Raw genomic sequence first — 13,236 nt, 5'->3', positions numbered from 1 at the left:
AAGACAAAGGAGAGAGATGACTAGGTCATTTTCTAGGGCACTTGATTTAGCCTCTCTCCTGGACTATTATAACGGCCTCCCAATTGGCCCCCCTGTTCAGTTCTTCTTCCCTCTCCAATCCATCTTTCCCACAGCTTCCAAATTGATTTTCCTGAAGTATAAGTCTGTCCTTGTAACTCCCCTATAGCCTGTAGGATCAAATCTGAAGATCTCTGTTTGGCTTTCAAAGTTCTTCACAGCCCAGCCCCAACCTACCTTTCCAATCTGATTATGCATTTCTCTCTTTCCCACGTTCCGACGTCCAAACAAACTTGCTTTCTTGCTGTTCTTCGCAGGTTAGATCACATCTCATCTCTTACTGTTTGCACTGGCTTCGCCTTTCCCAGGAATGAATTCCCTCCTCAACACACCTTCATAGAATCCTTTGTTTCAAAATTCTGCTCCAGGACTACGTTCTACAGGAAGCCTTTCTGGCTCCTCCCCAGCTGCTGGTGTTCTTCCTCACCCCCTACACATATTTATTTTGCATATGCTTGTTTGTGTATGGGTTGTCTCCCTGACTGACTGTGAGCTTCTAGAGAGCTGGGACTGCTTTATTCATTAGGTCAGACAAGTATGTGCATTGAATTCACCCATATGATAGAGTTCAGATAAATTAAGATGTAATTTAAAACTGAACATAAACATTTAAGGGCCTATTTTCTTTTGCTTCTCAGTTGATTAGTACTGACCAAGGAGCTTGGAAGTTTTTGTTTTTATTTCACCAGAATTTAGCACAGTACTGGGCATATATAAATACTTGTGGATTGATTAAATGTTTGGAAATGTACTGGGTTTTATGCGTCAGGCTTTGGTATAATCAGGTTCACTTATATTTTGGCCACTGTTATCCTTCCTATTCCTCCTGCTATAAATAATGAGGCTTTTTTTCCCCTTCTGAATAGCAGAGTGGAAAGAACACTGGATCTGGAATTAGAGAACATGGATTCAAATCTCATATCTATGTGAATGGGGGCAAGTTATTTCTCTGGGCCTGAATTTTCAGATTTTTTAAATGATGTGACTGGACAAATGATCTCTAAGGTACCTTCTGGCTCTGAGTTAGTTTTTTAATATTTTGATTTATATTTAATATTTAATTTAATATTAAACACTAATATTTAATTAATTAATAATGAGATTTATATATTTGCTATTAATGAATAGACTAATATTTAATTTTTTAGTATCCAGGATTGATTTAATTTCCCTATGACTCTGTTTTTTTCCTCTGTAGTATAGAGACTGGACCTAAGATTTCATTGTCACATTGAGAAACTCTGTCAATGCCAGCCACCACATTATTCTTAGAGAGCTGTCCAGAGATCTGAAAGGTTAAGTGATAACCAATATATGGCAGGGACAGGTATTGAACCCAGGACTTGCAGAGACTCCAAAGTTTGTCTTTCAGTGATATTGATGGGGTGTGGCCCAAGCCCCTCATCTCCCTTTGAAAGCCTTAGCCTACCTTTTAATCTCATTCAGATACCTTTCAGTTCCTTCATTATCTATTCCCATTGTCTATTCAATCCCTTAGACATTCCAATCATAATTCTCACCCAGACCATTTTCCGGGGTCACCCAAAGTATATAAGATCTACTGTGGCCCCCATTCGAGGCTGAGACCTTCTCATGCCCGCTCGTCCTCACGGGTGTCACCTGGCCTATGTGTTTTATCACTAATAAACTTTTCCTCTGGCTGAAAGATTTGAGTTGAATTCATTCAGGCATGGCCCGGTACCACGATCTTGGGGTTCCAGCAGCACCCCAAAAGTCCTAGACCTCTTCAATATCTCTGCTCTTTCTGATCAACTCTGTTCAGGGAATTCACCCACATGGTGGAATTAAGACACATTCATAGGGTGTAACTTTAAACTGAATCCTCACTCAGTTTCAGTCAGTCAGTAAACATTGAAGTGCCTAGTGTGTGCCAGGTACTGTGCTAAGAGCTGGAGATACAAAGAAAGGTAAAAAAAACAGTCCCTGCTTTAAAGAAACTCACAATCTAATGGTAGAGACAACACAAAAATAATTATTTGAAAACAAGCTCTATACAAGATAAACAGGAAATAATTAGTAGAGGAGAAGCACTAGAATTAAGAGGTATCATGAACCGCTTCCTATAGGAGGTGGGATTTTAGCTGGGACTCGAAGGAAGCCAGGAGGAAGAGATGAGGAGGAAGAGCATTCCATGTATGGGGGAATAGCTAGTGAAAATGGGGTGGGGGGTAAGGAGCGTCAGATAACTAGGTGGTGCAATGGAGACCTCAGACATTTAGTGGATGTGTGACCCTGTGCAGGTCATTTGTCCCTGTTTGATTCAGTTTCCTCATCTGTAAGAAGGAGATGGCAAACCACTCCAGTATCTTTGCTAAGAAAACCCCAAACAGGGTCACCAAGAGTCAGACATGATTGAAACAACTGAACAACAAAAAAGTAGAGGACTGTGATATAAGGTGCAAGAAGACTGGAAATGTGGCAGGAAGCAAGTTATGAAGTGCTTGTATATTTGCTCCTGGAGGTGATAGGGAGCCAGTGGAGTTTAATTACGTAAGAAGAGGCAGGCCTGCTTTTTTAGAAGATCCTTTAGACAGCTGAGAGGAGGATGGACCAGTGAGGAAGCTTTTGGCAGGCAGACTAATCAACACACTGCCATAGTCCAGATGGGAAGTGATGAGGGAGTGCTTGAAGGCGGTGGCAGTATCAGAGGAGACAAGAGGGCCTATATAGGAGTTAAAATTGATAGGGCTCAGAAACAGACTGGCCATGGAAGATGAAGAAGAGTGAGGAGTTGAAGATGACCTCTATGTTGTGAGCCTGACGGACTGCAAAGATGGCGGTGCCCTATTAATACATAAGCTTGAGGGGCAGCTAGGTGGTGCAGTGGATAGAGCACAGGCCCTGGAGTCAGGAGGACCTGAGTTCAAATCCGGTTTCAGACAAGACACTTGGCACTTACTAGCTGTGTGACCCTGGACAAGTCACTTAACCCCAATTGCTTCACCCAAAAATAAATAAATAAATTAATTAATTAATTAAAAAAGAAGAAGAAGCTTGGAAGGGAAAGGTTGGGAGGGGGAGGGAAGGGCAAAATTTCAGAGTAGGTGAAATTTGTCTTTCTCTTGATGTCTCTGCTCTTTCTGAGCTCTTCTCTCACGTATCTCCAGGCAGCTATTTTTTTTAAATGACTCACCAAGCTCAGAATGCTCCTTATGGGAGGACATAGCTATCCCAAGTCCTGTACTACAGGGCATTAGTTCAAGACCTGCCCAATCCTTCCAACAACAAACCTTCTAAAACCCCTCACCCTTCTACAATAAATACTTGTATTCAAGGCAGCTTCACTCTTGTACTGAGGAAGAAAGGCTCTATTTAAAAGAATTCCCTCTAACGTGTGAATGACCCAGCTTTCCCAAGTCCATTTGCATTTTAAAAGATGTTTTTTAACTCTGAAGACTCACAGGAAGAAAGGAATTTAAGGTTCCTGTAGAGATGAAAACTATGGGCCAAAGACCTTCAATTCAATAGACAGCAGACTACTCCACTGACCACTGAGACAGGCCTTTGTGCAATTAGCAACAAATATGTTCTGGACTTTAAAAATAAATAAATAACATGCAGGTAACAAAATAAAAAATCACTGCTTGGAAAACACCACTTAACAAAAAGGTTCTTCTCCCCAACCCCCCACAGGCCAGCTACTAAAGCCTTTGTGTTTAGGTAGATTTTAAGCCTGTTAAGGGGAAGGCTATTTTGTCTCTTATTTTCTATCTCCAGTTCTTGGTCAGTTCCTTGAACACAATATACAATTAGTAAATAATTGTCCAACTGAATTTACAAAGAAGCCCCAAAGTAATGCCAGAAGGTATAACCTAGGTGATATTCTACATCCAGCACAGATAAAAGCAGTTCTGATCCAAGATCCAGAGTTGGAGGGCATCTCAGACACATCTAGTCCCAGTCCCTCATTTTATAGATGAGGAAACTGAAGTCTGTGAAGGTTAAGTGACTGGGAGTAAGCCTCAGAGGTGGGATTTTTAACTTAGGTCTCCGGCAAAGACGGGACAGCGAGGTGGCGAAGTGGATAGGGTGCTGGAAGACTCAACTGCTTGAGGTCAAATCTGGCCTTAGATACAGCTGTGTGACCCTGGACAAGTCACTTAAACCTGTTTGCCTGTTTCCTCATCTATAAAATGATCTGGAGAAGGAAATGGCAAACCACATCAGTCTCTTTGCCAAGAAATGGGGTCAAGAGTCAGATGTGACTGAAAAATAACTGAATGACAACCTGGCTCCAGAGCTAAGGGTCTTTCCACTGAATTGTGTTCTTTCCCAACATGGTTCATCACAGGATCAGAGACTGTGGCATCATAAATTGTAAGGGGCCAAAGAAATAATCTAGTCCAACTTCATTTTACAGGAGATGACTGAGGCCCATAGAGGTCTGGTGACTTGTCTAAGGTCACACAAGTGGCAGGGTCAGAATTTGAACCCAGTATCTCAGGCTCCAGATGCAGCATTCTTTCCATTGTACCCTGCTGCATGGGCCATAGCCAAGGAAAATGCCTGGAGCTGGGAAATAAAGTGTCTTGTTCAATGAACAGCAAGTCAGCTGGTGTCACTGGATTGACGAGTACATGAAGGTGAATAAGGTGTAAGCAGACTGGAAAGTTAGGAAGGGTCTAGGATAGGAAGGATTATGGATGGTGGGAATCACCATTTGTGAGTGATGGCAAGATCCAGCATATGACCCATCTATGTATGTAGATGGGAAGGGTTGGGGGGAGGGGAAGTAAGTCATGGTGAAGAGGTCTAGGACTTTTGGGGTGCTGCTGGAACCCCAAAATTGTGGTACTGGGACCTGCCTGAAGGAATTCAACTCAAATCTTCTTCAGCCAGAGGAAAAGTTTATTAATGATAAAAACACATAGGCCAGGTGACACCACGGGCAAGAGAAAGTCTCAGCCTTTTGAGCGTGAGATTCTCAGCCCCAGTGAGGGCCAGGGAAGATCTTATATACTTTGGGTGACCAGGGAAGGGTCTGGGAAAATGGTCTGGGAAAAAGGTCTGGGAAAAGGGCCTGGGTGAGAATTCTCAGAGATTGTAATGTCTAAGGGATTAAATAGACAATGGGAATAGATAATGAAGGAACTGAAAGGCACTTGAATGACATTAAAAGGTAAGCTAAGGCTTTCAAAAGGAGATGAAGGGCTGGGGCTTATAGAGAAAGGGAAGTCAGATTCCCTTTGGACAAGGGGCAAAGACCTCAGCTTGGGCCATACCCCATCAATGAGAATAAAGTCATGGGAATAATGTCTTTCTTGATAGAAAAAGAAATTAAAGTACAATTTAAAATATGGGAACTATAGAATACTTGGTCTGGCTCAGGCTGCCAAGACAATCTGGATTTCTCTGGTCCCCCTGAAGGCAAAAGAGAGCCTTGAGAGTTGATTGGCTAGGGGAATAACACTGTCAGACTTGTACTTTAGGGCGATCAGCTCAAGGCAGGGAGAACCAATCAGCAAACTATTGCAATAGTCCAGGTTTTGAGGTGATGGGGACCTGGGCCTGGGTGGTGGCAACATTAGAGAAGAGTAAGCATATAGGAGAGATGTCACAAATATAGAAAAGACAGGACTTGGTAACTGATTGGCCTTAGGGGGAGGAGGAGTTAAGGATGACACCTATTTTGCAAACCTTAGTGGCTAGGATGCCGGTATTCCCCTCAATGGTAAGAGGGAAGTTAAGAAGAAGAAATGATTGGGGTGGGGGGGGGGAAGATAATGAAGATAATAAAGATAATAGAGGTAGCTGTTGGCTCAGTGGATTGAGTATTTTGAAGACCTGAGTTCAAACCCAGCCTCAGACACTTTTTAGCTGTGTCCCTAGGCAAATCACTTAACCTCTGTTTGACTGATAAAAGGATCCCCTGGAAGAGGAAATGGCAAACCACTCCAGTATTGTTGCTGAGAAAACCTCATGGATAATTGGTCCATGGGGTCGTGAAGAGTCGGTACAGGACTGATCAACTGAACAACAACAAAAATAATGAGTTCAGTTTTGGGTATGTTGAATCTATGTGTTATCCAGTTTGAGATGTCCAGTAGGCAGTTGGAGAAGTGAGACTAAAGGCCAGGAGACAAGGTAGGGATGGACAAAGAGATCTGAGAATAATCTGCCTAAAGTTCATAGTTGAATCCGTGAGAGCCAATGAGGTCACTAAGTGAAACAACATGGAGAGAGAGAAGAGGACCCAGGACAGAGCTTTGGAGAACATCCCTAATTAACAGCTTAACCTGGATGAAGATCCAATAAAGGAGACAGAAGGAGTGGTCAGGCTGGTAAGAGAAGAACTCGGAGAAAGCAGTATCTGGAAAACCTAGAGAGAAGAGGTCTAGGAGAAGAGAGTGATTAATGATATCGAAGTGATTGTAATTGGCCTCAAGGAGTTTATCCATAAATGAGAGCAATAGCTAGGGGGGATAGTTGGATCAGTGAAAAGCTTTTGAAGCTGAAAGGGGACATGGGACTATTTATAGGCAGTAGGGAAACATCCAGTAGACTGGGAAAGATTGAAGCTAAGTGAGAAAGTGGACATGATAAAGGAGGCAATCTACTGGCAGAAGGAGACATAGAATAACTATGATCAAATAAAAGAATGTTAGTGTTCATTAACACGGAAGCAGAGCACTTGTGGATCATGACAAGATCAAGAGTATAACCATCTATGTGTGTAGCTGAGGTGAGAGGAAAGAGATAACTAGGTCTTGGGAAATAAGTAAATGTCTTTTTTGATAGAAAAAAAGAAACTAAAGTACATTTTAAAATATGGGATCTCGGTGATGGGGTGCTTGGGTGCTTGTGTTTGGGTGCTTGTACTTGGACCCCAATTTCTCCCTAGCCTCAGAAACACTATCCCTGACAGTTTCTCCCCAGCCCAAGGACACTGTGCCTAGCAATTACTCATGAGTGGGCCCCAGCAAGCCCCTTATCTCTCTCCTTGGTGCAGTTACAAACAGAACCTGAAGGAATTATTAGTTTGAACTGGCTTTGCACTGGGTCATAAAGACATTCTTACCCACTGGACTATCTATACTATTGTCCTACCTCATTATCTACATCCTAGGCTCCTCATTAACTGTATTCTCTACTTATGACATATATATATTCCCTACATCTATCTTGTCAAACGAGACATTGATTGGTGGCAGACTGGACAACTCTTAGTTACCCTTGAACTCTTGTTAACTTAGTGACATAGCAGGCCTAAAACCACACCTCCATGTGGCTCCCCTTGTGGGCTTTTCCCAGTGAACTCTGGGTAAAATGCCTGCATGGTAGGTACAAGAAGTGCATGTTTCTTTAAGAACTGACCAACCCTCAACCACTCCCTAATCCCACCCTGAATCACCTATTAGCATATTTGGCACATGTTTCATTATATTTTATCCTATATAAACTTTAACTGTACCACTCTAAGGTTGCAGGATCCTTAAGAATCCTTGCCCACTGAAAAGCATAACAATAAACTTTTCCTCTGGCTGGAAGATTTGAGTTGAATTCATTTGGACAGGGCCCGGTGCCACAATCTCGGGGTTCCCAGCAGCACCCTAAAAAGCTCTAGACCTCTTCATTGGGACTGCTTAGTGTGGCTCAGGATGCCAAAACAATCTAGATTCCCCTTGTCCCCTTTGAAATAGTCCCAATCTACATATCCTAGCCCAGTGATATGAAGAACGCTACTAGATGGCTGCTCTGCATCACCAGTCATTCGTATATCAAAGAAGATCATATGTGTAAAGAGTTTTGTAAAACTTAAAGCACTTTATCAATGTTCACTAATAGCTATCTTTTATATGGCACTAGCTTTGGAAGGCACTTTATATGTTAATTCATTCAACTTATTGTTGTTGTAGGGTGCAGCTAGGTGGCACAGTGGATAAAGCATAGGCCCTGAAGTCAGGAGGACCTGAGTTCAAATTTGGCCTCAGACACTTATTAGCTGTGTGACCCTGGGCAAGTCACTTAACCCCAATTGCCAAAAAAAGAAAAAAAGAATTATTGTTGTTGTTATTGTATGAAAATCACTTACATGTACTCATTGATTTCCCACCATCCATGATCACAGCCTTTCACATTCTTCTTGGTTATTGTGTAGTTATGAAATTTCAGTGCTATTCCTAGAGTTGGCAGGGGAGTCTGTGGAGAACAAACAGAAGGTCAGAAAATGTCTTCTGATCTGAGTGCACATTTAGGTCTCCATTCATTATTGCCCAAATGCCCAATAATGCTTTACTACTATTTTTCTGAGATGGCCCTTGGAGGAGTGTGATGTCATTTCCTGTCCCCATCACTTTTTCTTTTAGAAGATTCAGTAACAATACCTATTTGCAAGGGATCATTTTTTCTTGCTTTCTCAAAGGGGTAGGAGAACAGAGGAGAATGAAGAAGAAAGAAAACGTAGACATGAAAACAAAATAAAATTGAATTTCAAAAAATTGAAGCTGCAATAATAGCCAGTGTAGAATGATTTGAGGTTTTGTAAATAACAATTAGAAATGAGCAGAACAAATTAAAAAACTGAGTCAATAACAAGCTGTAGAAGACACAGTGGTCTGCAAATCAGGAGAACGGGATCTTGTTCTTCCTCTGCACCAGTCACTGTCACTTTCAACCATGCCATGTTTGAGCTTCAACTCACTAAAGGAAAGAGAAAACAACCTTTTCTGAACTCCTTATTTAGGTTCAGGGGGCCATCTGCAGTCTTCCTGATCTTTATCTGGCCACTGGCTCTGGAGGAAAAAGTGAGGCTGGTGACTTTGCACAGCCCTCCCTCACTTAAATCTCATTCACTTTTAAGTCATGGCATCACCTTCTGGGTGTCATGGTCCTCTTTGAGAACAAGGGACAAACCATACACACAATAACAATTCAGGTTCAACTGGGGCCTAGAAGCCAAGAATTTACATTTACCTTGAAGGAAGAAGCTCAATCTCCCTTCAAAACTTAGCTTAGATGCTACCTCCTCTGGGAAGCCTACCTTGATCTCCCTGAGTTCTTAACTCTCTCTTTTCACGTTATCTTGAATGTCTATGTTGTGTCCTCCTGGTAGAATGTAGGCTCCTGGAGGAGAGGGAGGCTTTCTTTCTGTTTGTATCCCCAGCACCTTGCTCAGTACTTTTCATTTATGGATGCTTCTTAAAGTCAATTTATAACGAGAGGAATGATTATTTCTTTCATATTAATAACTAATTATTGAATTTGGACTAAAGTTTTTCTCCTTCCTATTTCCTCATTCAGAAATCAGCCCTTGTAGGTTATCCAGCCAACCTGCAATCAGTGCAGGACTGATAATGAGATGAAATCTCAGGCAAAACCCAGAAAACTTATATTTGATCAAAAGATAAAGAAATTCTAATTTAGGTGAATTGGTGGATTCTGGCTCATTGTGTTTTAGTCAGATAGGTCAGGAGACAGGATGGCATAGGTATAGATAAGTCTCTTTGTCCAAGACCAAGTGATCAGAGTCACATCCCAAGGACACTTATTAGAATAAGCCCACCTATTACTATAATATTCTCTCATTACTTGTTAACCAATCAGAGTTGATTTCCACCCTCAAGAACACCAAAGGCTTGAGTGGGTTCATGAGGGGTCTTTGGTTTAGGAGAGATAGCCAAATGACCCATCCTTTTATTAATTACTTGCTAGCATAATTATTAAAGTGATTAATTACCCAGAAATTGTCTCTTGAACTTTTTTATATGTCACAATATACTCTTTCCAGAGTAATGTACAAAGCTAAAGGATCAATCAATCATTCTGCCATTTGATATAGAGAAACCATGATAGATTTGGAGTCAAAGAACTTAGGTTCAAATATCAACCCTGCTGCTTACTACCTAAATGACCTTGGGCAAGATAAAGCATCTTTGTTGACTCAGTTTCCTCATCTGTAAAGTGAGAGGACCAAGCTAGTTACTTCCAGCTCTAAATCTATGATCCAAAGAATAACTCCCCCATTTCAATGTTCTTCTAGATGCTTTGGGAGATAAAGAAGTCTAAAATGTGGTCCCTGACCTCAAGGGGTTAAGACCTAGTTGGGAAAAATAGAACACATTTTATATGTAACAGCAATGAATGCAAGACAGAATGTAATTAAATGTGAGATCACATAATCTAGTCTCAGGTGGATTGTAAGAAAAAAACAATGAAAATCAATAAAGTCTAGAAATGATCTTCATGGAAGAGGTGAGACTGGAGGGGAATCTTGAAGGATATAACATGAAGTTTTCTCCAGGCAGAGACAGAGGATGAGTATTAATGGGACACTGGTCATATTGATGTGACAATGATGAGAGTGACTTTCTTAGAGCAAGGGTACATGGTAGTCAGTAATGGAAATAATAATAAAAAGGTAGAATGGGGCTAGACCATGGAAGGTTCAAAAAAACTGGGATTACAGATAACAGGAATCTATTTATTTATAGGTTGTATGATGAAGGGAAAGGGGCTTCTTGGGAAGAGATGATTGAATGAGAATAGTGTTTTAGGAAGAATCATCTGCAAGGAAATCTACCAAAGTAAACAATAGTAAATGTGAATAAAAGTTTATATTTGTAAAGGAGGACAGCTTTCTCTTTTTATCCAAAAATGTCCAAAGTTTCCATTACTCTTTAAGGCACCAGGAAAACACAAAGTTATGAGCATTCTCTAACAATGGCTGGAGTTACAATTCTAAGCTCTTACATAAATCTTGGAATCTGAAGAAATATCAGAGAGATCATTCCAACCTCATATACACCTGAGCTCTCTCTACAGCATCCCTAACAAGTGGTCATCCAGCTTTTGCTTAACAATGAACAGTGATGGACAATCTGTCACTTGCTGAGGAAGCTAATTCCACTTTGGGACAGCTCTGATCTTAACTTTTTCCTTTCATGAAACCTATACCCTAGGTCTGTCTTCTGAGGCCAAGCATAGGTCTAGTGTTTCTTCTACACGCTGTTGTCATTCAGTCATTTTTCAGCATGTCCAATTCTTCATGACTTCTTTTTGTCATTATCTTGGCAAAGATACTGGAGTGGTTTGCCATTTCCTTCTCCAGCTCATTTTACAGATGAAGAAACTGAGGCAAACAGGGTGAAGTGACTTGCCAGTCAGTAAGTGTCTGAGGACAGAGTTGAATTCAGGTCTTCCTGATTCCAGGCCCAGTGTTCTATCCACTGTGCCATCTAGCTGCCCTATGGCAGTTCTTCTACATAACAACTCTTCAAACCTTGGGAGATATCTATCAAATCCACACTCTAAACATCTCTGGCTTTCATAAGAATCTCACTTCTTGAAAGATTATTGTCATAACATGGCCCTTATTGGCTAAGACAGAGATAAGGAATTTGTGAGTCTTAAGATTGGAAAATTCTTCCCCTCTCCTTCCATATGCCCATTTTAAAGTTGGGTTTCCTGTGTTACCTTCTGCTCTCTACTTACCTTCTTAGAGGCAATTGTGTGGCACACTGGGCCTGCCCGGAGTCAGGAAGTTCAAATCTAGGTGCAGATACTTCCTAGCTATGTTACTCTGGGTAGTATCCTCGACCACAAAATGGGGTTATAGAAGCACCTACCTCTCGGAGTTGTTCCGAGGATGAATTGAGATAAATTTGTAAAGGGCTTAGCACAGTGCGTGGCATTTTTTTTTCCAGCATATTTTAGTCATTTTTCCATCATGTCCTACTCTTCATGACCCCAGTTGGGATTTTCTTGGCAAGAGTGGTTTGCTATTTCCTTCTCCAGCTCGTTTTATAGATGAGGAAACTAAGGCAAACATGGTTAAGCGACTTGCTCAGGGTCACACAGCTAGTAAATGTCTGAGGTCAAATTTGAACTCAGATCATCCTGACTCTAGGCCTGGTGCTTTACCCATTGTGCCACCTAATTGCCTATCTGGTATATTAACAAATGCTCATTAATTTCACTTCTATCTCAAAATAAATAAAATTTACAAGCCATGTTGAATATAATTTTCCAGCCTTAACTATGTTTTTAAAAAATGATATTAAAACATGTGCTATTTTCCACTACCCTCCATGAATATTATGTTCTAGTCAATTACCTGTTTTGCCTATGCTTAGTTCTGGTTCAGTTATGGTTAGTAGCCTGGTGAGATAGTAGTGATCAGAAAACCAAGTCAAATTAATATAGAACTAGAAAGAGTAGCTATGTATCTTTAAAACTTGCCACTGTTTGCCTAAACTTCTCTGACTCTCTCTGTGTTACAGGTGGGTAATCTTCATCCAAATCCAGTATCCTTCCCAAACCAAACTCACCTATTATTTTTATTTCCAGTTTTCTTCAAGCCTGTCTTGGTTCACTACAAACATAACTTTTTTTGTTTTTTGGCAATTGGGGGTTAAGTGCAAACAAAACTTCCAAGACAAAAACTCTATAGTCACTGAGAACCCTATCTCCAAAAGCAAATAGAAGTGAAATGGACTGACCCACAAAAGTCCTGAAGCACTTCCTCTTCTCTCTCTTCCTTGAGCTGGGTAACCCTCAAATCAGGGTCAAGATCTAAACACTACAGTTAAAACTCTGGGTGCACAACTGATGAGGATTCATTTCATCACTTACCCTTAACGCTCAGTGTCTGAAGGGATCTGCAGGAATCTGAAGAATTGGAAAGAGGGAGAGATGCAGAAGAGGAAAAAGTGCCTTAGAAATATCTGAGATCTGTTCCAGGCATGGCTAAAGAGTGAATTTAAGAAGACACTAAGGCTGTGTTTTACAAGAAGAGACAGGATACCTTCCCTGTCAGTATGATATAGTATATAAAGAATTACACACAGTTCTGTATTTATACCTGATGATGATAACAATAATAATAATAAATAGCTCACATTTATATGGTGCTTTGAGATTTGCAAAGCCTTTGTATTATCTCATTTGATGCTCACAACAACCCTCAGAGGTAGGTTCTACTATTACCCCCATTTTGTAGATGAAGAAACTGAGGCAGGCAGCACTTAAAATGACTTGCCAGGGTCACACAGCTATTAAGTCTCTGAAGTTGGATTTGAACTCAGGTCTTCCTGATTCCAGGCCCAGCCTTTTATGCACTGTTCTACCTTGCTGCCCAGGTGGCTTTCAGATTGTCAAGATGCTGGGGATAGAGCCCAGATCTGTGACTTCCTTGGTATA

At 41.0% G+C, this 13,236-nt stretch overlaps 1 protein-coding gene across 1 annotated transcript in view; it reads right to left on the bottom strand.

The window, feature by feature from the left end:
- TMPRSS7 (transmembrane serine protease 7) overlaps positions 1 to 13,236 on the bottom strand; it is an 89,639-nt gene that overhangs the window by 28,366 nt on the left and 48,037 nt on the right. Inside the window, exon 10 of the mRNA XM_021007181.2 lies at positions 8,132 to 8,238. Within this exon, the coding sequence (XP_020862840.1) occupies positions 8,132 to 8,238 (107 nt within the window). The remainder of the gene's footprint in view (positions 1 to 8,131; positions 8,239 to 13,236) is intronic.

Source organism: Phascolarctos cinereus, unplaced genomic scaffold, assembly GCF_003287225.1.
Source record: "Phascolarctos cinereus isolate Bilbo 61053 unplaced genomic scaffold, phaCin_HiC Scaffold_726;HRSCAF=1367, whole genome shotgun sequence".
Classification (NCBI taxonomy): domain Eukaryota; kingdom Metazoa; phylum Chordata; class Mammalia; order Diprotodontia; family Phascolarctidae; genus Phascolarctos; species Phascolarctos cinereus.
This window is presented reverse-complemented; position numbering and strand designations above follow the sequence as displayed.